The sequence below is a fragment of the Vespula vulgaris genome, chromosome 4, assembly GCF_905475345.1.
Source record: "Vespula vulgaris chromosome 4, iyVesVulg1.1, whole genome shotgun sequence".
NCBI classification, from domain to species: Eukaryota; Metazoa; Arthropoda; class Insecta; order Hymenoptera; family Vespidae; genus Vespula; species Vespula vulgaris.
In genome coordinates this window covers 3,722,541-3,743,734 of record NC_066589.1, presented here as the reverse complement: position 1 = coordinate 3,743,734, position 21,194 = coordinate 3,722,541, and the positions used below count along the sequence as shown (strand labels likewise).

The window sequence follows — 21,194 nt, the reverse complement described above, 5'->3', positions numbered from 1 at the left end:
TATGAACTTTTTTATGATTTTATTAACGAAATTATGAATGATGAATGAACACGTTCAAAAATATACACGTACATACTTTCGTAAAACATCACTAATCGAATGAAAAAAATCGTTCAATTTAAAAAGAAACGGAAGCTTTGACGTAGTAAAATATAGTAACTTTTTATGTATGGAGCATAAAGCAGAGTCAAGTCGTTTATACTTGTCTTATATACGCTAGTGTTTATACGTTCGACATAAAGTATGTTTATTATATTTTCGCAATTTAAAAATAAGATGGTTCTTATCAACGAATGTTTGCAACATATAAAAACGAAAAGAAAGGATATTTAATTTCTATAATTAAACGCGAAAAGGATTCCTTTACCTTGGGGTACGATCTCATCATTTTCTCTTGTCCAATAATTGATAGATTTCGGATAAGCTTCCGAGAGACATTCCAACGTCATTAACTGCCCTTCCTGAGCACCTACTAACTGATTCGGCACCCAAATCATTGGTGGAACTAAAAATAATCAAAGAAGTCCTATAAAACATATTGTAGTCGATCATATCGTTCCAATAAATAAGTAATGTAGTTTTACGATTAATGTTTCATGAGTTAAGATGAATTTGTAAAAAAATAATTACGTACAGTGAACGATCAGCATGATTCTTTTACTGACTGATGGTGGTACGCCATTGGTTGCGATGCAGAGATACGAGCCCATATGTAGTCGATTTACCTTGGTAATATTGAAGTGTGCCCCTTCCACGTTCATCACTGAAATAAAAATCGAACTGAACGTTATAACTCAGAGACGATCAATCGTTTAGTCTTGAAATTCGTTTCCATTTATCATCGAAACTCGTTGAAAAAGAGGGAATTTTTTGTTCAAGTGGTGATTCGTTGAGAGAGGAAAAGTGGAAAAGAACTGTGTTTCTTTTTTCTTTCATAGGACCGACTTCCTGATTCAAACAGTCAATTTAAAGTGACTCGTTAACTTCCATAACACAGTTTTGATGCTACCGTGCAGGTATACAAAGGTAAATTTAGTTTACTTATTCGGACGTTGAGGCTGTCTACGTCCAAGCGTAAACCACAATTAAATCCGATGGAATATTTGCACGTTCCTAACAAGCTAAATATTGTTGAATACACGCTTATGAAAGCTATGCAGAATCTAAGGAAAGACGGCTGAGTTGGCTCCGCACCAGTTTCTACGTATTCGCTTTAGCGGATGCTGATTACTTATGGGACAACAACAGAGCTCGCAACAATGCTCTTTCCCATCGACTGTCGATCGATGTTTGATGACAAATAATGGTTGTTACGATAATAAGGACCACCAAATGCCAATATTCGATCATGACCATTACGAACGATCTATATATAATTATTTAATCTCAAAAGATTTGAATTTAAGAATAATAGGATATTGTCTTATATGTGACATACATATTTCAAGAAATGTTTATTCGTTTCTTAAGAAATTGGAACATAACAAAAAAAAAATTATTTTATTAAATGTATAATTTTCAGCTGGATATTTCATAGATAAATTTCGGACATATTGGTAATTTTATGAATCAATCAATCAAATTTTATGATTTTTTTTTATTTTTAAATTAATAAATTCTTCTAAATTTGCATCAATCTTCATCGCATCCAAGTGAATAAATATCTAATTTCATTGAATGGCTTAATTGCTTTTCAATACTTCCACTTGGTATGCGACACGTCTCGAAATGATATCGATTCAAAATGCCGACTCCTCGGATTAACGTTGTAATGAAGTAAGCGCGGATACGGTTAACCACGGCTTAAGATTGCACTACCGGTTATTCATTGTTGCTTAGACCTGAATCCTGGGCACGTGAGAACTAACTCGCACTCGCACTATTCTTCTCCTCTTCCCCCCTCTCTTTCTCTTCTCGTGTTTGCCAATTTCAATGCAAATATAGAAGATCTTCCCGTCTCTACGAACGTATTACCTTTCTCTAACCCATTGCCCTTACTCTAACGTAGTATATTTACTCTCTTGAGAGAAATTCTACGGGACTGATATAACTGCAATAAGGCTACCGGCCCTTTTCTGTTCTCCTTTCCACTGTTTAACGAACGTATCATCGTCGTCCGCGTTCTTTAGTAAAATAATAGTTCCGCGTGGATGAAAATACCAAATTTGAACGAGATCCCGAAGTTCAACGTTCCGACTAAATAAATTTCAGGGAATCCGAAATCTGAAATTCTAAATCCTTTTTTCTAATTATAACTCCTTGATAAACTAAAATCCTATCGTTTTTCTTGTATTACAGTTATTTTAAAGGATATATCGATATCTGGATTGACTGAAAATGTAAAAAAAAAAACGTGGAAAGTGTCGAAGAATATCGAAAATAGATCAATAGTGTGATTTTTTAATAAACCGATTTTTTTTCGGAAGAAATTTTTATAAGGAGAAATGAATAACAATATTTCATCCTAGATGCTATTAAAAGATAAAACTTTCGGTTAGAAATTTTGTTTGTTGTCCTGGTGTAAATTTATAATTTTTCTCATGAGATACAATATTTTATTAATGTTATGCAGATGTGTGCAAATTAGTACAGCGATTTATATTTAATTGTATATTTGAAGACTGAGATAAAGATTAATTAGATATCTTTTTGCGGTCGAGTATCTCTATTCCATTTAATGAATTATAAAGTTAAGGATCAATAAAATAGATAGTTAAATATTAAACGAAATATTGATATATAATAAATAAGAGACAGTAGATTAAATATTTCATCGAAAGTATAAAAATTCATCAAAAGTATAAAATTTTATTGAAAAAACAAAATATATTATTTTGTTAGTGGTAATTTCGAAAAGCTAAAAAGGTCAACGAGCTGGTAGTATTTGAAAAAAAATAACAGAAGATAAATATTTATAGATATCGAAGTATATCCGATATCATATCACTGATTACTTCTTAGAGACATATTAATATAAAAAATTCAGTTTTAAAAATACTTGATAGCTTATTTATCGATATTTCTCTGAAAGAAAAAACAGTTGTATAAAATAAGTTGAAATCTCATAATCGTCAAATTAAATTACTCCAATATTTTTAAATGATTAACCTACTCAAAGAATGAATTATATTGAATGATATCCTATATGATTCTTTGAATGTCAGGACCAAGAATACATCGTAAAAGTTCGATGTATGTTAGACTTGATAATAGATATCCAATAAAGTGATTCAATTCATCTGATCAGATAACTGTAGAGATGAATTGACTATTCAATGCAATATCTTAACAACTCTCTCATAAAACAAATAGATTCAATCTTTTACATGACATAAAATCTCATGTTTATTTATTTTAAACTCAAATATTACTCGAATTCATTTGAATTATATTTTTACTTCTGTTTCAATATTTTGCACACAATATTTGCACATTACTACGATTTCTCAAATCTGGTTAAATTCGTGTATTTTTTACTTCAGATCTGTCTTATATCCATTATATAAAGTATTTCTGATTTCGCTATAGCATATTAATATTTAAGAATATCTTAATTTTGTAGCTAAAATAAAGTCATTGCTCTCTATCTCTCTTGTTTTAATTTTACTCTCTTAAGACAGCAATATTATTTGTTTTCGAAAACGAGTTTAATAGGTTCTTGTATTAACGATTGCTTTTGGTGATCTAAATGCTAACATGTTACAAACTCATTTTGATTCTAAATATGTTACTAGGTTTTGTATTTCATGCGCTCTATATTTTGAACAATGTAGAACTACATTTCGTACAAGTGATATAAGCTCGTGGCATGACTTATGCATAGAAAGCGATAAAGGTGTAGTTAGACCCTCTCACAGACTGACTCATCATTCATTGTAAGACATAACTTACTTGAAATTGAATTAAATATAAAAATAAAATAAGAGCTTGAGAATAACTTTCTGATGCATACGTTGAAGATATATTCTTTTTTTTTCCCTGGATTTTAAAGATTAATCATTGAATATATACAGAAATGAATAGTAATTTATAAACCTATCTGTAAAATCGCAAGAAATTTTTTATCGTGTATTCAACCAAAGGAGTATTTACTCTTTCCATAATTATAGGACAACTAAAAATAATATTCTGTGGGAGATATTCTATCAAAGTAGCAAATGATTTTACGTTTTTAAGTCAAAACAACTGGGAGAAAAATCTTTCTAATAGTGATGATAATGGCCCAATATGTTTATTTTGGACGTTGCGATACATAGTTTTTCCTTGAAAACGAATCTGTCTTATTTCCACGAATTTTTATTTTTATATCTACAATCTCAAAAAACTTCTTCGTTCTCAAATATCGATCCAATTATCATCTAGCTAATAACCAATTCATTATTGTATCGTTGGTGGAAACAATATTGTGTTATTTTTGTATTATTATATTTTTGAACAATGAGGTCAGCCGATCAAGATATTATCGTTATCGATATTACTCGTATTTATATTTTGACATATTATTGTTATATATAATAATTGTTATATATAATGACCGCTTACATTTTATAAAGGGAATACTGCAGTACGTTACAATTCTTATTGAGAGACATCTGAGATAAACACAAATGTGATTTTCACAGTATGGAAAGAACTGAATTATCTGAGGATTATTCCTTTAAAGAAAAAGATAGAAATAGAAAAAGAAAGAGAGAGAGGAAGACAAAGAATTATATTTCTTCTGATATTGCACTTAACAAATTAAACTTTTATCTGCTTTTCGTTTGGATGTCTGCTTGACAAATAGATTTCCATTTGATCTTATCGATACGCTTTTTTTATTTTTCGTCGCAATTTAAAGTGGTACACTAGATAAAATAAAAAGTACTTTTCCAATTATTTTTATTTCTATGTTAGAATTGTTTAATTAGTTTTTGTTAACGCATCAGTATTTTTTGAACTTTAAAAGGTAATTTTGATAGTGCGATTAACCAAAATAAAATCATCAATCTTGATGAATGATTTCAGACTGATAGCAAAACTATTAGAAAGTACTTGAATCATTTGATTATGCTGAAAATAAACATGATTTATATAGGATAGTACACGATGAATTGGAAATAATGCAATGTTAAATGGAAAAATTAAAAAAATTATTATCGATTGCTGCTATTAAACTATACGATTCTTTGCTTTCAATAATTTGCTTCATAAACTTTAATTATCTATGTACTGATTTTTTATAAAATATTATACGATTGTTTTTAGTATTGCCTCATGAATGAAAGGATTCATGACATTTTATGCATTAGTATATAAAATAAGGGTTCACGAATATTTGTTTCATAAACATTCAAAGTTGGCATTACTTTGAACGTGACGTTATAATAAATATAGAGATACAATAATCTTAATTCAAGAAATTCATCATTCTGTCATTGTCGAAGCAAATTACATTCGTTCACAAAGAACTCGTTAAATTAACCTTTTTCTCCATTTCCGAGTAGAATTTGCTGACCATCTTCACGACGCCAAGTAATGTTTGGTGCAGGAGAACCCGTTGCTGAACATCGTAAGGTCACATCGCTTCCTTCTCGTACAACCATGTCCGTACTTGTTTCATCGTCCAAAATGTCTGGCGGAACTGTACATAAAAGGATTACATCAAAATAAGAATAATTGTTTTTCACGTACATTCTATAAAATTTTCAATTAAAGGAAAATCTTTTCGAATTTATTATTAATATGTTTAGTATACGCGAAAGTATTTATAATCACAAATAGAAACGCGAATGTAATAAGAATTTCTGAAAGCTTTAGTGAGATAATGATTTATATTTGTTAATATATATAATAAATGATAGTTTCGTGAATCGATGAATTTAAATCTTTTTTTTTGACGTTCTTTAATAATTGATCTTCGAAATACTGTTAAAAAACAATATATAATATATTCGCAAATCGTTTATATCATAATTATACTTTTGATCACAATCATTCTAGTATTCCTTTTCTTGCTACCTTCGACAATACTCAATGTCTCTTCCTCTTATTTTGTAACTCTTGTAGAGACTCTTGTTTTACATCGATTAATGATGTTTTAGCCATTTTCAAGATGTTTTGAAGTAAGAATAACGAAATTTCTGTTTCAAAGTATAATGAAAAACTTAGAAATATAATACGAAATCGATTTAAGCTTTTAGTAATAAAAATTCTTTGTTTCTTCCCTTTCTTTAATATAAGCAATCATTTGTACTTTTTGATTAAGTAAGACAAGACATAGATAAATAAGACATAAATAAGACATTTATTCAAGTTGCACGATGAAGTATGAATATCGAACGCGATTATTCATTTCTTTAGTTACTTTACTAACTATACAATAATGGTGATTCAATTATCATTCTACTTCGTCCTTTAACTTCTCGTATCGAATAAGGATAGTTTATAACAACATACTTGCAAACTTAATTGCATCTCCATTCTCAGATAAGAAAAGTACATAAGTTTCCAAGAGAAACTGATTATAGCATTAGGAAAATGAAAACAAGACAAAGAGGACTTGGTGTTTTAGAAAATAGAACTCACATATTTCCACAGTGACAAGTTCTCAACAATAAGTTCTCTCTTTCCAATTTCTCTCTCTCTCTCTCTTTCCTTGCAATGTCCACTACCGTCATCCGGTGGTTACAAGAGCAAGTTCCAACCGGTTCTCATAACAGTTAACGCAACAATAACCCTACCAAAGTACACGAGCCGCCAGCGAAGTGGCTAGGGATATATAGCTATGCGTCTATAAATCAGGTTTCCCAGAACCGAACAGTACGTGCACTAGAGGCGGAACGGTCGCAGGGGCGGGATTCATGATTGTGTTCACATAGATGCTCACTTACAGACACACCGATATGAACAGAGAAATAGAAAGAGAAGGAACGAGGGCGAAAGGAGACAAAGACAGATACAGAAGGAGAGAGAGAGAAGGAAGGAGGAAGAGGAGGAACCCTGACATGAGGAGAGACTCTCGTGCACGTAATAAAGTAGAGAATGATAACGCGAAACGACACATCCGCGACGGAATATCCGGCGGAAGCTGGAATCGTAACGTACTTTACTCGGATCTCGACGGACAGAAACTTCCCTTATGGTCGTGAAAGCCGCTTCTCTCTATTCTTCTCTCTGCCTCGTAAATGATAGAGATACGATCGGTAAATTTAGGACGAGCCCGAACCGCTCTCTCTCTCTCTCCCTCCCTCCTTCCCTCCCACCCACCCTATCTCTCTTTCTTCCTCTCGTAGAAACAATTTTCTCGGTAATAAGGAAAGCGGTTGGTGGACTTAACGATGAGCAGAAACTTCGTCTTCCGAAAATCATTTCCTTTAATTTTACAAATGATTAAGAACCTTGATAAAGTCATTTGAACGACTTTATATCTATTCTTTAAGAATCGATTTAAAAAAAAATCAACTTAAGATTCATATATATATACATGTAGTATATCGTTTTACAGAATGGCGAGCATTTAGATTCGTAATTTAGGAATTATGGGTTCGAGGCAGAATGATGCTATTACTATTACTATTGGTAATTAAAAGAAATAAAGTACGACCTATATCATATGATGATGATTTATAATATTAAAGAAAAAGAAAACAAGGTACTTACAATATAGCCAATTTAGCCACTAATATCTCACAAAGATCTTCCTTTGGTCTTCCATTTTGGGTCTGCCTTCTATTTCACGTATCACTTTTCGTTTGAAATCTCGACAAATCCTCTCTCCGATAATTTAGGTACGTGATCACTCACGGAAAGATATATCTAAACTGATCTAATACGATGACGCATAACCAAGTGGTTCTTATGTTTTCGTTACTTCATCGTTTGTTTTGGTTTGTCCTCTGTATTCGTCCCAATTGTTCTTATCGCTAGTTCGCAGTATTCACATTTGTTTTGATTTTATTTTTGTCTACATCGTCTTGCCTACCGACTTTATTTTGATTCATATTGATTTTTGTATTGATTTTGCGAAACAATTAATTACAATAACAAATAATTCGTATGAAATTATTATTAAAATTAACAATCATACAAAATAATTCATACTTTCAATCATTTTACATTCAATTCAATAATCTGCGATGTGCATGTAGTATAATAAACTAATATTTAAACAATAATCTATTTATTTAAACATTACATAACTCCTAACACGCTGCAAAAATAAAGTAATTTTAATCTAATATTTCAAAATAGCGTAGATAGGGAATACGATGTCCTTGCTTTCATTTAATATCAATAAAGAAGGACGCAGAGGTGAATTCGACAGCGATCGAGGCAGTTCTCTTTCGTATTTCGTCGAATAAGCATTAAAATTCTTTCGTTCTATAAGGATAAATTTAAGTAATCAATACTTTCGTCTATTTTATAATTATATGGACAATATATCACATACTCAGAATATAATAGATTAATAGTTAAACAATAATCTATTTATTTAAAAATTATGGAGCTCGTAACACGCTTCAAATATAAAATAATTTTAATTTAATATTTCAAAATAGCGTAAATAGCCAGCACGATGTCCTTGCCTTTATCTAGTATCAACAAAGAAGGACGCAGACGTGAATTCGACAGCGATCCAGGCAGTTCTCTTTCGTATTTCGTCGAATAAGCATTAAAATTCTTTCGTTCTATAAGGATAAATTTAAGTAATCAATACTTTCGTCTATTTTATAATTATATGGATAATATATCACATACTCAGAGTATAATGGATTAATAGTTAAACAATAATCTATTTATTTAAAAATTATGGAGCTCGTAACACGCTTCAAATATAAAATAATTTTAATTTAATATTTCAAAATAGCGTAGATATCTAGCACGATGTCCTTGCCTTTATCTAGTATCAACAAAGAAGGACGCAGACGTGAATTCGACAGCGATCCAGGCAGTTCTCTTTCGTATTTCGTCGAATAAGCATTAAAATTCTTTCGCTGTATCAAATAGCTTTAAGTAATTAATTCTTTCGTTTATTTTATAATTATATGAAGATTATATCACGTACGCAGTATGTAATGAATTAATATTTAAACAATAATCTGTTTAAAGATTTCGTAGCTCGTAACACGTTTTAAATATAAAATAATTTTAATTTAATACTTCCAAATACGTAGATAACGAAATTGATATCCTTGCCTTCATCTAATATCAACAAAAAGGGACGCAGAGGTTAATTCGATATATATATTCTTCGCAACTGGCTAAGATTAAGAAATGAATACTTTTGAATGTATAATTATTTAAACAGTGTATAATATACACTAATACAATAAACTAATATTTAAATAATGATACATACAATCATGAAATAGAATCAGTGTTGACTGCGATAAACTTTTTTATGTTTTTTTTATTTTCGTCAAGTTCATCATTCAGCAATAATGAAGTATTTGTGTCGCTAAAATGGAAATCGAAGATTGCAAAGTAGAAACAGTATTTACTCATTCGCATTTCGTGATTTAAATAACAAGTATACTTGCATCGACTGCGTGCAATGCAGTTGTTAGAGTCAATATTTGTTTGGAAAGTTTCTTTCTTTTTTAACAGTCGTACAGGTTGTATTTATACAAGACAGTAGAGTTTCACGAAGTAAATTTAGTGACCGTCCGTAAATAAATAACTATCGCGTATTAGAGTCAATGCATCATTGAAAAGGATCCCAACCAACTTCGATGTCGACCTACCTCATTTTCAACAACCTACGAATCAACCACCCTCAATTTCGACCTAAATTGTGAACGAGTGTTTTGGAGCCATCGCAGAACTTCTTAAGCAGTAAGTGAATTTTTAAGTCTCTCCGATCATTCAATCATGCCGAGGATGAAAGATCCAAATCGGTATTAACGGTATTAACGAAAGAACTGGTATTATATAAAATTTATATAAAAATTAATCAAATTAATCAATTAAACAAATTCTTTCTCTTCGTTTTAATTTTCAAAATATTATCGACTCGAATGATTTGTTACGCACAAATGTAAGAACAATGAGGGTGAACGGTATATGAATAATCGTCAGAATATAAGCGATACATAATTGATCACTCATAAATTTCTCTATGGGTTAGATTTAATTAGATACGATTTGATCCATCCATGCCAGCAACATTACCCGTAGCCGATCACATATAATTTATGCTATTAGAGAATGAAAAGTCATTATGTTGACATCGGAAGCAAAACTGTATTATATTTTTTACAAAGCAAGATATTATAATGGATAATACTGTTCTATTTGAGCTTTACTGATACGTCCATTAAAGTCGAAAGCGCATCCATAGCTACCCTAATGTCAGAGCAACTCTCCGAGCGTCAAATAAACGTGTCCCTCGCGAGTAATGTCTTACCATGTTCGCCTAAATGTGAATCGGCCCGAAGGTGCACCGTAAACTCTCCTGCTCTCTTTCTCTTTTTAACAAGAAATGTATGTGGATGGAGGTGGATCTGCAGAAGGTCGATTTTATTCCGCCCTACGGCTGGAATTCGATTTGCGGTTGAGTAGTCGTATGGCTGATGCTGAATTGGCGGGTCAAATCCGGCACTCTTTTTTCTCCTTTTTCTCTTATCACTGTATATCTCTCTGTATTCGCTCTAGCGCTACAGAAACATACGTGCCTTTCTTCTACTACACAGGCTTACTAACCGTTACATTCCCTTTCTCTCTTTTTTCTTCTCCTGATCCTCCTTCTTTCTCGCCATCTAGTCAGTGTTCTACAGGCTACTATAACGAGAAGTATATGCTACGTGCTGGAAATATTCGTCCCATGACTGGCTACTACCCTTGCGACTATCATTAATCACCCACTAGCTCATCCGCTTCTGACCACCACCACTACTACCACCACCATCACTCCAGTCATCCTTCCGAAAATTTAATGCCACGTGCTACGACGTTTGTGTCATAATGTGCAAAACTCGAGCGGCATTGTGCAGCAAGCCGTACGACACGTGTCTCGATCATCGCGGAAATTAGAACGAAGGGAGACACGCGTACGGTAAATGCATCCATTGCTTCCATGTTCCATTTTATGCTTGACAGAATTCTCCTATCGCTTAGCTTTCTCATTTTCTACGATTCTTTTTCATTGAATTTTAGTTTCAGAGATATACCTCATACTGAGAGTCGAAGAAGAGGTTTGTAATTAATGGCGGTATGATTGAGCGAACAGCAACATCTACGGTTGACATGCGTGAGAAATGCCCGTGAAAGAACAGAACGATTTATTTTTCGCTTTATTGTCTTGTTAGAGATACGGCTTGGATCTGAACTGTCTGAACGACATTGTCGAAGATCTACTGGACACTCAACTTTTGCTCGCTTTGGGATTAAATTATATTCTACGGAGTGTTTCGATTATTCGAGCTACTCTAGTAGTGTAACAAATCAGACCGAATGTCAAGAAACAAATTGCTTTTATACAGACATCAGAGCTCTCAGTATTCGACATATTTTATCTTTCTTTCATGAATTTTATCCATAGATTTTAAAGTTATATAGAGTCTTTTCTATCAATTATTTGTTTTTTTTTTTTTTAATATTATAAATAATGCCACTCGTTATCAAAAGTAAAATTCGAGATATAATTATAGATATATATCCGACGTTGGTTGAAACTTCTGTATAATACGAATTATATATATATATATATATATATATATATATATATATATATATATATATATTATACGTTCCTCACGTTTCTATATTCCCTATATCTCCTAGTGCCATCAATCTCCAGTTGAGTCGAACTAGTTCAGGGCAGCGAACCGAATGCAATGTTGTGCTGTATAATAGTTTAATATAAAATAGAAACGTCACGAGTTAGCTTGGACCATATGATGCGTACTTCTAGACTTTCAAATGTTTGCTATTACAAAGAAACTCTCCATTGGCTCACTAATATAATACAAAAATGTCATTCACAAAAAAAAACGTACATATTCTGACTTTCGAATAAATAAGTGCATCGTGGTAATAAATGTAATCGTTCGAAATATTACAAAGTCAATTTACTTCTTATTATTTGCAATAAAATTGTAACGTTATCCTGTGTAGGATATTAAAAAGTATTCTCTACGATGTTTTTTTCTTTTCTTTTTCTTTTACAATCTTTAATCGCTTCAGAAAACTTTGTTGAAAAGTTATGTCTTTTATTTATATAAACTCATATAATAATATTGTGGCTCGTTATATGCTCGAAAAAAATATATTTCAGATTAGATTCACGTTAAAACAAACTTTAATCAACGATGTTTTTTTTTTATTTGTCAGAAAGTGGAAAAAGAAAGAGTTTCTTTCGTAAAGGCAATAAGAATAGGAATTTGCTTCAACTACGGTCGTCACTGTGATTTCTCCATTTACTATCTGCTCTCCATCTCCTGATTGAACGAGAGACAGAAAGGGAGGTCGCATGGCGAATCGTATGTCCTGCACCCACAAGCCATGCGTCTCGCATCAATCTAGGTCTACCTCGTCTATTTTGACTCCCGGTAACCGCAGCGCTATCGGAGACTAGCTCCAGATTTTCCAGGATTTTCACCTCGCCTCACAGTTCCTAAACGGAGAGAATCTTCGTTTTCAAAAGGAACGAAAATTCTCTTTGATATTTCGGCAATCGGAATTTATAAAATATCATTCGTAGATATTAATTCTCCTTTGATAAAAAATTTATGATAAAACCTTTAAATTTATTACTTTGAAATAACGTGAGAAAAAACTTTCCCCAACACGTCTAATTGCATTAAAACGAAAAAATTAAATCGTACTCTTATAACTCCGTAAAATTTTGTTGAATTGACGATATAAATATTTCGAAATGTAGTGCATGAACAAGTTTGGAGGAGGAATTTTACGGATAAAATTAATACTTGTTATCAACTATTTGAAAATTATCTCTCTTTATAACTCTTGTCTCTTGAGACATGGTAAAAGCTTAATGAAATTAATATGTTCACGTTTCTCACAATTACTTTTCAAAAATATCCATTTTCTAAGAACCAAGGATCGCATATAACTATTGCAAAAAGTGCTCAAAATATAATAAAATAGAGTCATTTTGATGATGTACGTTTACTGTCAATATCAATCATTAATGGCTGTTATTGAGAATAAGACGATTGCAACTTCTCGGAAAAGAGTCGAGTCATATTTGCAACAGTTTCTGTATAAGTCTTTTCTTTAACAATAGACAAATTTAAAGTGTTTAAAACAGCGAAGAACAACAACTTAGTCGAACTAGCCGCAAAGCTTTTCTCTTTGTATAATTTACATAGTTCTTTTGTACAAGATCCAAGTTAAGTCTATTTAATATACTATAGAGAATAATTCCATGTCATATATTCTCTTAAGAAAGAAATTTTATTCAGTATTTTCTTCCTTTATGCAAACATGTACTATTTTACCTTCCTAAAAATAAATGTGGTTATAATGAATCATTATTTATACTAATAAACTTGTATTGGAGCAAATGTAATCGGTATTTGCAATAGTCGCAATGCGATCATTGCAAACACTGTTCTCTGTATATTCGCTTTCATATCATGCGTATGCAAACGCGTTTGTGTGTTTAAGCAAGGACAATTGAAGATAAATCAAAGACTATAATTATACAAAATAATTAATTATCGTAATTTACAAGAATTACAACATCAAAAAATCTTCTTACAAATTGTTTTCATATTCCAAAGTCGTATACGTATATCGGTAGATAAGTAGATATCGGTAGATAAATAATTTTGGTACTTTTTTTAAAGATGCTGAGATACTCTTCTCAACGGGACTGAGCTTTGTCTCTTTCTCTCTCTCTCTCTTTCTCTCACTTTTTTTCTCTCTATTGATTTACAAATCTAATACTAACATTTTTCGTAATTTAGTATTCAATAAATATATATTAACGAACCAATTGTAAAATAATCATGTGGTTAACTTTCCAAATGATAATGCTCCAAGCTGTTCATTAAAATTACCTGTTATAGATAATATCAACAGAATGTTGTTGCTGTAAATTGTTGCAGACACTGATTGAGCGAGAGCTTCTATTGGTTTTAAGTGATTTATAAAACATTTAAAATGCATTTCAATGTTGAAACTATTTTTATTCTCGTTGAATATGTTCTGTAATATTGATTATATAAAATATGATGTTATTTCCATATAAAACGTTTTCTTTTCTATTTCTTAAAAGCTAGTTATATAGAAAAAAAACTAAAAATCCAAAATTATAAAGTGATTTTATCTATTCTAAAGTAAATTTCCATTGAAAAGATCTTTCGTATATAACTCGATGTACTTTAAATACTAAGTTTCATTAAAATCAGAATTTCTGAGATAAGAACCTTTTCTTGTTAGTTAGATGTCTCTCGAGAATCATACCTCGATCTCTTGATTTTTGGCAAAAGAGAACGATACTTATCATGGATTATATCAAATTTATCCTATTTGTATTCTGGTTTACTTGTGTTTTATTTTTTCCTTATCTTTACTTAATATATCTTTACGCAAATAAATCGTGGACTATTTAATTCTCTCCAATTATTCTCACGTCGTCACAAAACGGATGCAGTTTTCCAGGGAGAGAGACTAAAACAAATAAGTTTCAGTGAAAACAGTCAGTTTAGTTCTTTCTTTTACATCACATTCCACCCTCTTTTCTTGTCTTTAACACTGTACGCCCGGTATTAAATATATTTGGTCATTTACTTTTTTTTCCTTCACTCTGTCTCTCTCTCTCTCTCACTCTCTCGTATAGACACACTCTCTCTATCTTTCTCTTTCTCTCTCTCTCTCTTTCTCGATCTCCTTTACAACAAGAGTCTGCAAGAATGCCACGAGCAGCCACGTTTCTTTGTATTTAGAGATTACCGTAGCAGTATCTTAGATTAAGATAAAATATTTCTGCAGTCTTTTGTAATTTCTCCCAACTAAAAGGACAGGAAGAAATACAGCGAGACGACGACTGGTAAAAGACACGAACAATTATATTAAACTTTTTCCATTTGGACCGGACGCTATGGCCTGCAAACTACGGTAAATAAAGAATATGAATGTTATGTCGGTTAAAAGTTATGGTTTCTATTTTCCTTTTGTACTTTTTACGATATTATTCTCCTACGATCGCTATTAAATTCGCGTTGTAATATTAATAAAATTATTGGAACAATAGGTAAAATATATAATTCTCGAAACGACGACTATTCTATATGTTTACACGAAGCGTGTTATAATGAGTGTTGATACATATTTAATGTACGTTAATGATGCTACACATTCACATATGTGCATGGATTATTTAATATGAAGTATCGCTCACGTCAATATTGCAATAGAACACTCTTGTTCGAAAGTATTGGGTTGATACATAATTATTCGTGCAAAATTAATGTTTAAATTTTATATCACTGCTATTTAGCATTTTTTCGAATTAGTTCATTACTTATTTCTATGTTATTTAAGCTGCTGATGTTTTTTTTTTTTAATAGTAATGTGATGCCTTTATAGAAATAAAAGTTATTTATTCAAAATTTGCTTATATTTATGCATTTATGAATTCAATTTATAATTCATTCACATTAATATAAAATTTAAATTATAGCAATTATTAAAGATAATTAAATAATTAAAGATAATTATTTAATTTTAAAAAATATTTAAAGATAATTAAATATTAAAAAATATTGTCCAGCGAGATGACTAATGAAAATAAAGATCGTCTCTGTAATTTAACGAAAATTTAACTCAAAAATATTTTTTGATTTACATATGTTACTTGCCACTTTCCTTTGTTTTTCTTTACAAATTTAACTCCTCGTGCGTTTTCCATTTCAACTCTTATGGCTTTGTTTAATTATGCCAGCGTGACGTTAAAATAAAGCGGTTCCTTCTCGTCTCTGCTTTTTCTCTCTCTTTTTTCTCTTAATTTTTTTTTTTATTTTCGTCCTTCTTTTCTCCCCTATTCTATGCTCATAGAGTTGCGTCTACTAAACCAGGAAAATTTGTGACAGTGAAAATAGTACGGATCATGCGTTTCGATGGTTGTGGAAATAGCTTAAAAAACAAAAATGAAACAAAAAAGAAAAAGTACCCCGCTATCGCGGTATTGCTGTAAGTCGAGCGTGGCTTAATTTCGATGCGTAAATCGAACAGCTATTCGAGTCATTGCATGCTAGCGTGCCAAATGGGACGTCCTCTACGGACGTGTACGCGTGAGGGAAAGAGAGAAAGAAAATGAGAGAGCAAGTAGAAATTCGAATGGACGTTAAAAGAGGAAAACTTGTGACGAAATGCTCGAAATGAATCCGGTACTCGTTCCGAATTTGATCACGATAATTACTTCTTGCTAGCGATGAAGATCCTAAATTTTAAACATTTTTGAAAAATAGAAAATGTCACAAATTTTCTCATGAAATTTCACGATAATTATTTCTAAAAGAAATAAAAAATCGTATATCTTTAGATACGAATAGCATTGAGATATATATCATCAATTTTCGAATTTATAAATAAATTTTAAATCGTTCCTTGATTTGCCGTTTCCGACAATTACCGAATAAGCTGGTAAATTATTTTACTGTTGCCCATTAGCGATCATTATCGAAAAGTATGCGAAGCGATCGATAACGATACAATTGTATCTATCTGATTAATAAACATCGCCAGCCACTGTGTTCTCTACTTCGAAAATGAAGTATATCGTGCGGTGGCGTATGATTTACGCTGCAATGCATCACTGCAACTGCGTAACAGATTTTAAGCATCGTCGACGAATAGCTTCATGCCCGTCGCTCTGCAACGATACATTGCCTTTCCATTATAGTTATCGATTCGGCCGTAGCTCAACGTATTTCCGATAATGTCTATGAACTTATCAGCAAAGTTACCAAATCCCAATACTTCGTGTGACAACGATAATGCGATAGAATCATTCGAAAGAAAGAGAGAAAGAGATAACTTTGTAATCTCAATGTTTCGCCATTTTCCTTTTTCCAATCGATAAAATTTCGGATGTATTAATTAAAATTAACTCGGTAAATAGCTTCATGAAATTTACAAATAGGGCTTATAAAGCATATCGCATGTTTTTCGATATAAAAGCATTGCTTGAAATAACTTACAATCTCGAACAAAATTACAAGCGAAATCAATGCACAAAAACACAGCCGAATTATATTTCCTAATTTGTTTATGTGCACAAAGAGTGTGTAAAGAAAATTGGCGAACGGTAATCGTTTGAAAATATATTTTGCATAATGGACCTATTTTTCTCTTTCTCTCTACTTGTTTTCTTTACGCTTTAACTTCGCACGGAACTATTCGTGGTTGCGAATAAATTGCATTTACTTTGTCCTTGACAATAAAAAAACGACACAGTTGCGTGGTAAATTTAAACAAAATATTCGTAGAAAATTAATTAAGATTCAATCAGTGATTCTGAGTACAGTATAAAAATCTAGGATTCAGATTAAAAAATCCACAAATAAAAGAATTTTATATGATCTTTTTTAAGTAAATTAGTCATATATAGAGATTATTATGAAATAGGAAAAAAATAAAGAAGTTGTGTATTCTTATTCTTATTTTTTTATGATCATACTAGATTCAATAGAAGATTATAAAAAACATTTTCGAAACTTTCTATTTCTATCAATAAAAATTATAACATTAACGAAATATCAAACATAAATATTTATTTAGTACATATTGAACGTGGTCGTGGTCAAGCATGAACTTTATAGAGTATGTTGATTATTTTCTTATGGTTCGTTCGTTTCATTATTGATAATAAATTAAACCGCTATTTATCCAATTTGACGTATCGTCAACATAATTATTATCGTTATATTAATTACCAGGATTATTGAGCCGACATAAAATCTCTTAATAAATCCTACTCTTGTTCGTAGAAATTACGAGTTGTCAAATATGATTTTAATATTTAAGATGCATATTATAGAGAATGTCAATAGGAAATTGCGTCAAAACGGAGAATAAGTAGTCGAAGTTGAAAGTATACTTCGTTCCATAAAGTGAGTAGAAGTAGTCATGCGTCAAAAACGAATTGATATTCAATGCTGACTACTGCACAAATAGTTATTTACGTGGAAATATGTATATAATATCTAAAAAATAAAGGGAAAATTCACAGATTAAAGGGTTGACGAAATTTAAATAAATATTTGCAAGATCTGCACTACATATAACTATTATTTAACGATATGCTTTTTTAATATGACACCTGAAAAAACGATTTAAAGGTGTAGTCAACGTAGAATTATGAATTTAATTATTATCATTTTCAACGAGTTATAGATTTTAAAAGAGTCAATTCGCTTAAGTTCAGATGCGACTTACAGAAAGCTGTTGAATCGAATTCCATGAGGAGAAGAGAAAGACGCAAAAGCTCTTTCGTCGTCTAATCTGTGAGCTTAAAGAGAAAGCTCACGTGACAACAGGCTGTCGGTTAATTAGCAAGTGCAAGCCTGCTCCAACTTCGTGAATAATTCAAGTGCTTTGCGCCCGCTCTCTGCCGTGGGATATCGTGCACATATACATACATACATGCGTAAAGGTGAGACCCTTATGAAACGTGGCCAAGTCTTGTAAAGCATATCATGTACGTCGAAGCCACTCGTAATGGATACTGGAAGTGTACATTATAAAGATGAACGATGAAAAAAAAATCAATCAAATAGAGAAGATAAGTGTACATATGTACTGATATATACTTTAGGATCCTTATTATTACTTAATGTCCCTTTCTCGACCGATTAAATCAATATTAGAATTGAAACTCTAAGTTTTATTAAGAAATACACCGGAACTTCAAATAGTTTGTAAAAATTCGTAAGAGAATGTAGTCTCAACAGAATGTGATCGTAAATAGTTTCTATGCAAAATCCATAAGTAGTAATAGATTAAAAGTGTATTACAAGTTCGTGCTAAAATAAAATGGTGTACTTAAGATATCCACGCCTTCGTTATATAAGCCGCAAAAGGTATTATATTTTACGTAGGTTTTATTTACATTACCACAAGATACAAGAGCAGCGGGACGTTTTAATAACGTACCAGCTGGTGTGGAACAAACCCTTTTTGTATATATGTACGTACGTATATCGTAATATACTATATATCTATGTACATATAAATGTATGTACCTATATACATAAGTACATAAATTGGTATGTATTACGCTGTGTAGAGATAATAGATATAAACATGCGAAACGAAGAAATGTAAATTAATATATGTACTGTATGCGTAATAATGAGGTTAATGGTAATAAAACTGACTTATAGTAGTAAACAAAATATGACAAGTGAACAACATATGAGTAATGATAATATATGTTGATATACACATGATGAGCTACTAGAATGCGTAAATGCCCATTATCTAATTATCTAATTCTACATAGTGTGCTGTCGAGCGCAAATTGTTATATTTGAACATGCAGATGACTAAAGGGCACTTCCTAAACACTACATAAAATCCATGAAAGTTGAGACGGAGAACATTATGAGATTGAATTAAGAAGATTTAAAATATATTACGTAGATATTTCTATCAGATTTTATATTTTTATATTCTTGTATTTCTTTCTTCCAATCAATTATATATATTTTCATATGAAATTCTACATATATCAATCTCATACAACTTCGAACTCATCGCTTTTCGTGCTTTCCAGAGAATATGTGAGCTTGTTTATTTAACTCTTCAACATTGCCGATACCAACCATTTATGTGCACATATAAATATTAAAAAATTTTCTTTTACAAAGGCAGGAATAAAAATAATGAAAGTTTATCCTACTTTGTGCATTTCTTGTGATAATGAAACTAATCTGGACATGAAAAGATTATAAAAATATTTATTTTTATTAATGTTTTACCAATACAAGCATTAAAAAAAGGAAACATGATATTGCGATAATCCTTTTTTTAAATAGACGATTTATTTTATATTTGCCTTTTAGCTTTTCATAGATTAAACATCATTAATTGATCAATGCTCTTATGTTTTTTTATCGACGCTTTTCTTTTTTTGTTATTTATGTCTTTTTCTCTAGATATCTCTTTACCTTTCTCCAACAAATCATTCTCATAATTCTTGACTATCACATTATTTTACAAAATAATAATTCGTGAGAATATCATATATCGTTTTATCGTAGAAATATTTGGAGGCATATATATATATATACATATATATATTTATATATATATATATATATATATATATATATATATTTAGAGAGAGAAAGAGAGAGAGAGAGAGAGAGAGAGAGACTTTTTGTAGTCTGACATTCAAGAATCGATTGTTCATCTTGCGACTCAATTATTCAAAGAAAATACAAGAAAAAATTTTGAAAATCATGGCAAATAATGTCGAGGAAACAAAGAGCAGTATTTGTCGGCAATATTTCGTTGTCGTTATTGTTGTTGTGTTGTTGCCAGGAAATGTAGCATTCTCAGTACGTTATTGTTATTCACAGAAGTAAACTGTCCGGCTTTGTGAGTCGATAACGAAATAGAAGTTGTAGTACCTTCTCTAGCGCTTATTTGGGAGAAAGCACTTCTCAGCTTGGTGGAGGATAAAGAGAAAGGCAAAATCTCTCTTTCCCTCTCTCTTTCTCTCTCACACATACACGCACATATACATCCATTTTCAAGATGCTTCCTACACGAGGAGAGAGAAAGAAGGAAACGAACGAACAATTTTCTCGTAAAAGATACTTCTCGTCATGGTTATGTTGCTATCTTGTTATCTGTCAGCGTCTAGAGAAAAAGAATGGAAAGACAGAGAAGTAGCCACTCGAGGACAAGGGAAAAATGAAAATATATGTATTGTCAAGTGCCTGACGAAAAATACTCACCCGAGGAATCGAGAATAAAGGAATTGAGTACCAAGACAATGGATCACTTTGTCGAAGGACATATGATCCGCCAAAGGACTCTGTCTGGATTTTCGATCGAAATCTTTCGGCTATCGTTACTAAGGCAAGGAAAACAGGAAGGCAGAGAGAGAGAGAGAGAGAGAGAGAGAGAGAGAGAGAGAGAGAGAGAGAGGAAAAGAGAGGACGGAATGACTCTATTTACCCGATACATAAAAGCGTCGACTCGAATGACACTCACGTGTAACACTATCAAATTGC

At 31.5% G+C, this 21,194-nt stretch overlaps 1 protein-coding gene across 2 annotated transcripts in view; it reads right to left on the bottom strand.

Annotated features, from left to right (window-relative positions):
* Positions 1-21,194, bottom strand: part of LOC127063425 (neurotrimin-like) — a 148,550-nt gene that overhangs the window by 13,415 nt on the left and 113,941 nt on the right. For both annotated transcript variants that reach the window (XM_050993219.1, XM_050993220.1), the window contains exons 4-6: positions 5,465-5,623; positions 635-763; positions 368-505 (exon numbers count right to left, since the gene is read on the bottom strand). In XM_050993219.1, coding sequence (XP_050849176.1) covers positions 368-505; positions 635-763; positions 5,465-5,623 — 426 coding nt within the window. The remainder of the gene's footprint in view (positions 1-367; positions 506-634; positions 764-5,464; positions 5,624-21,194) is intronic.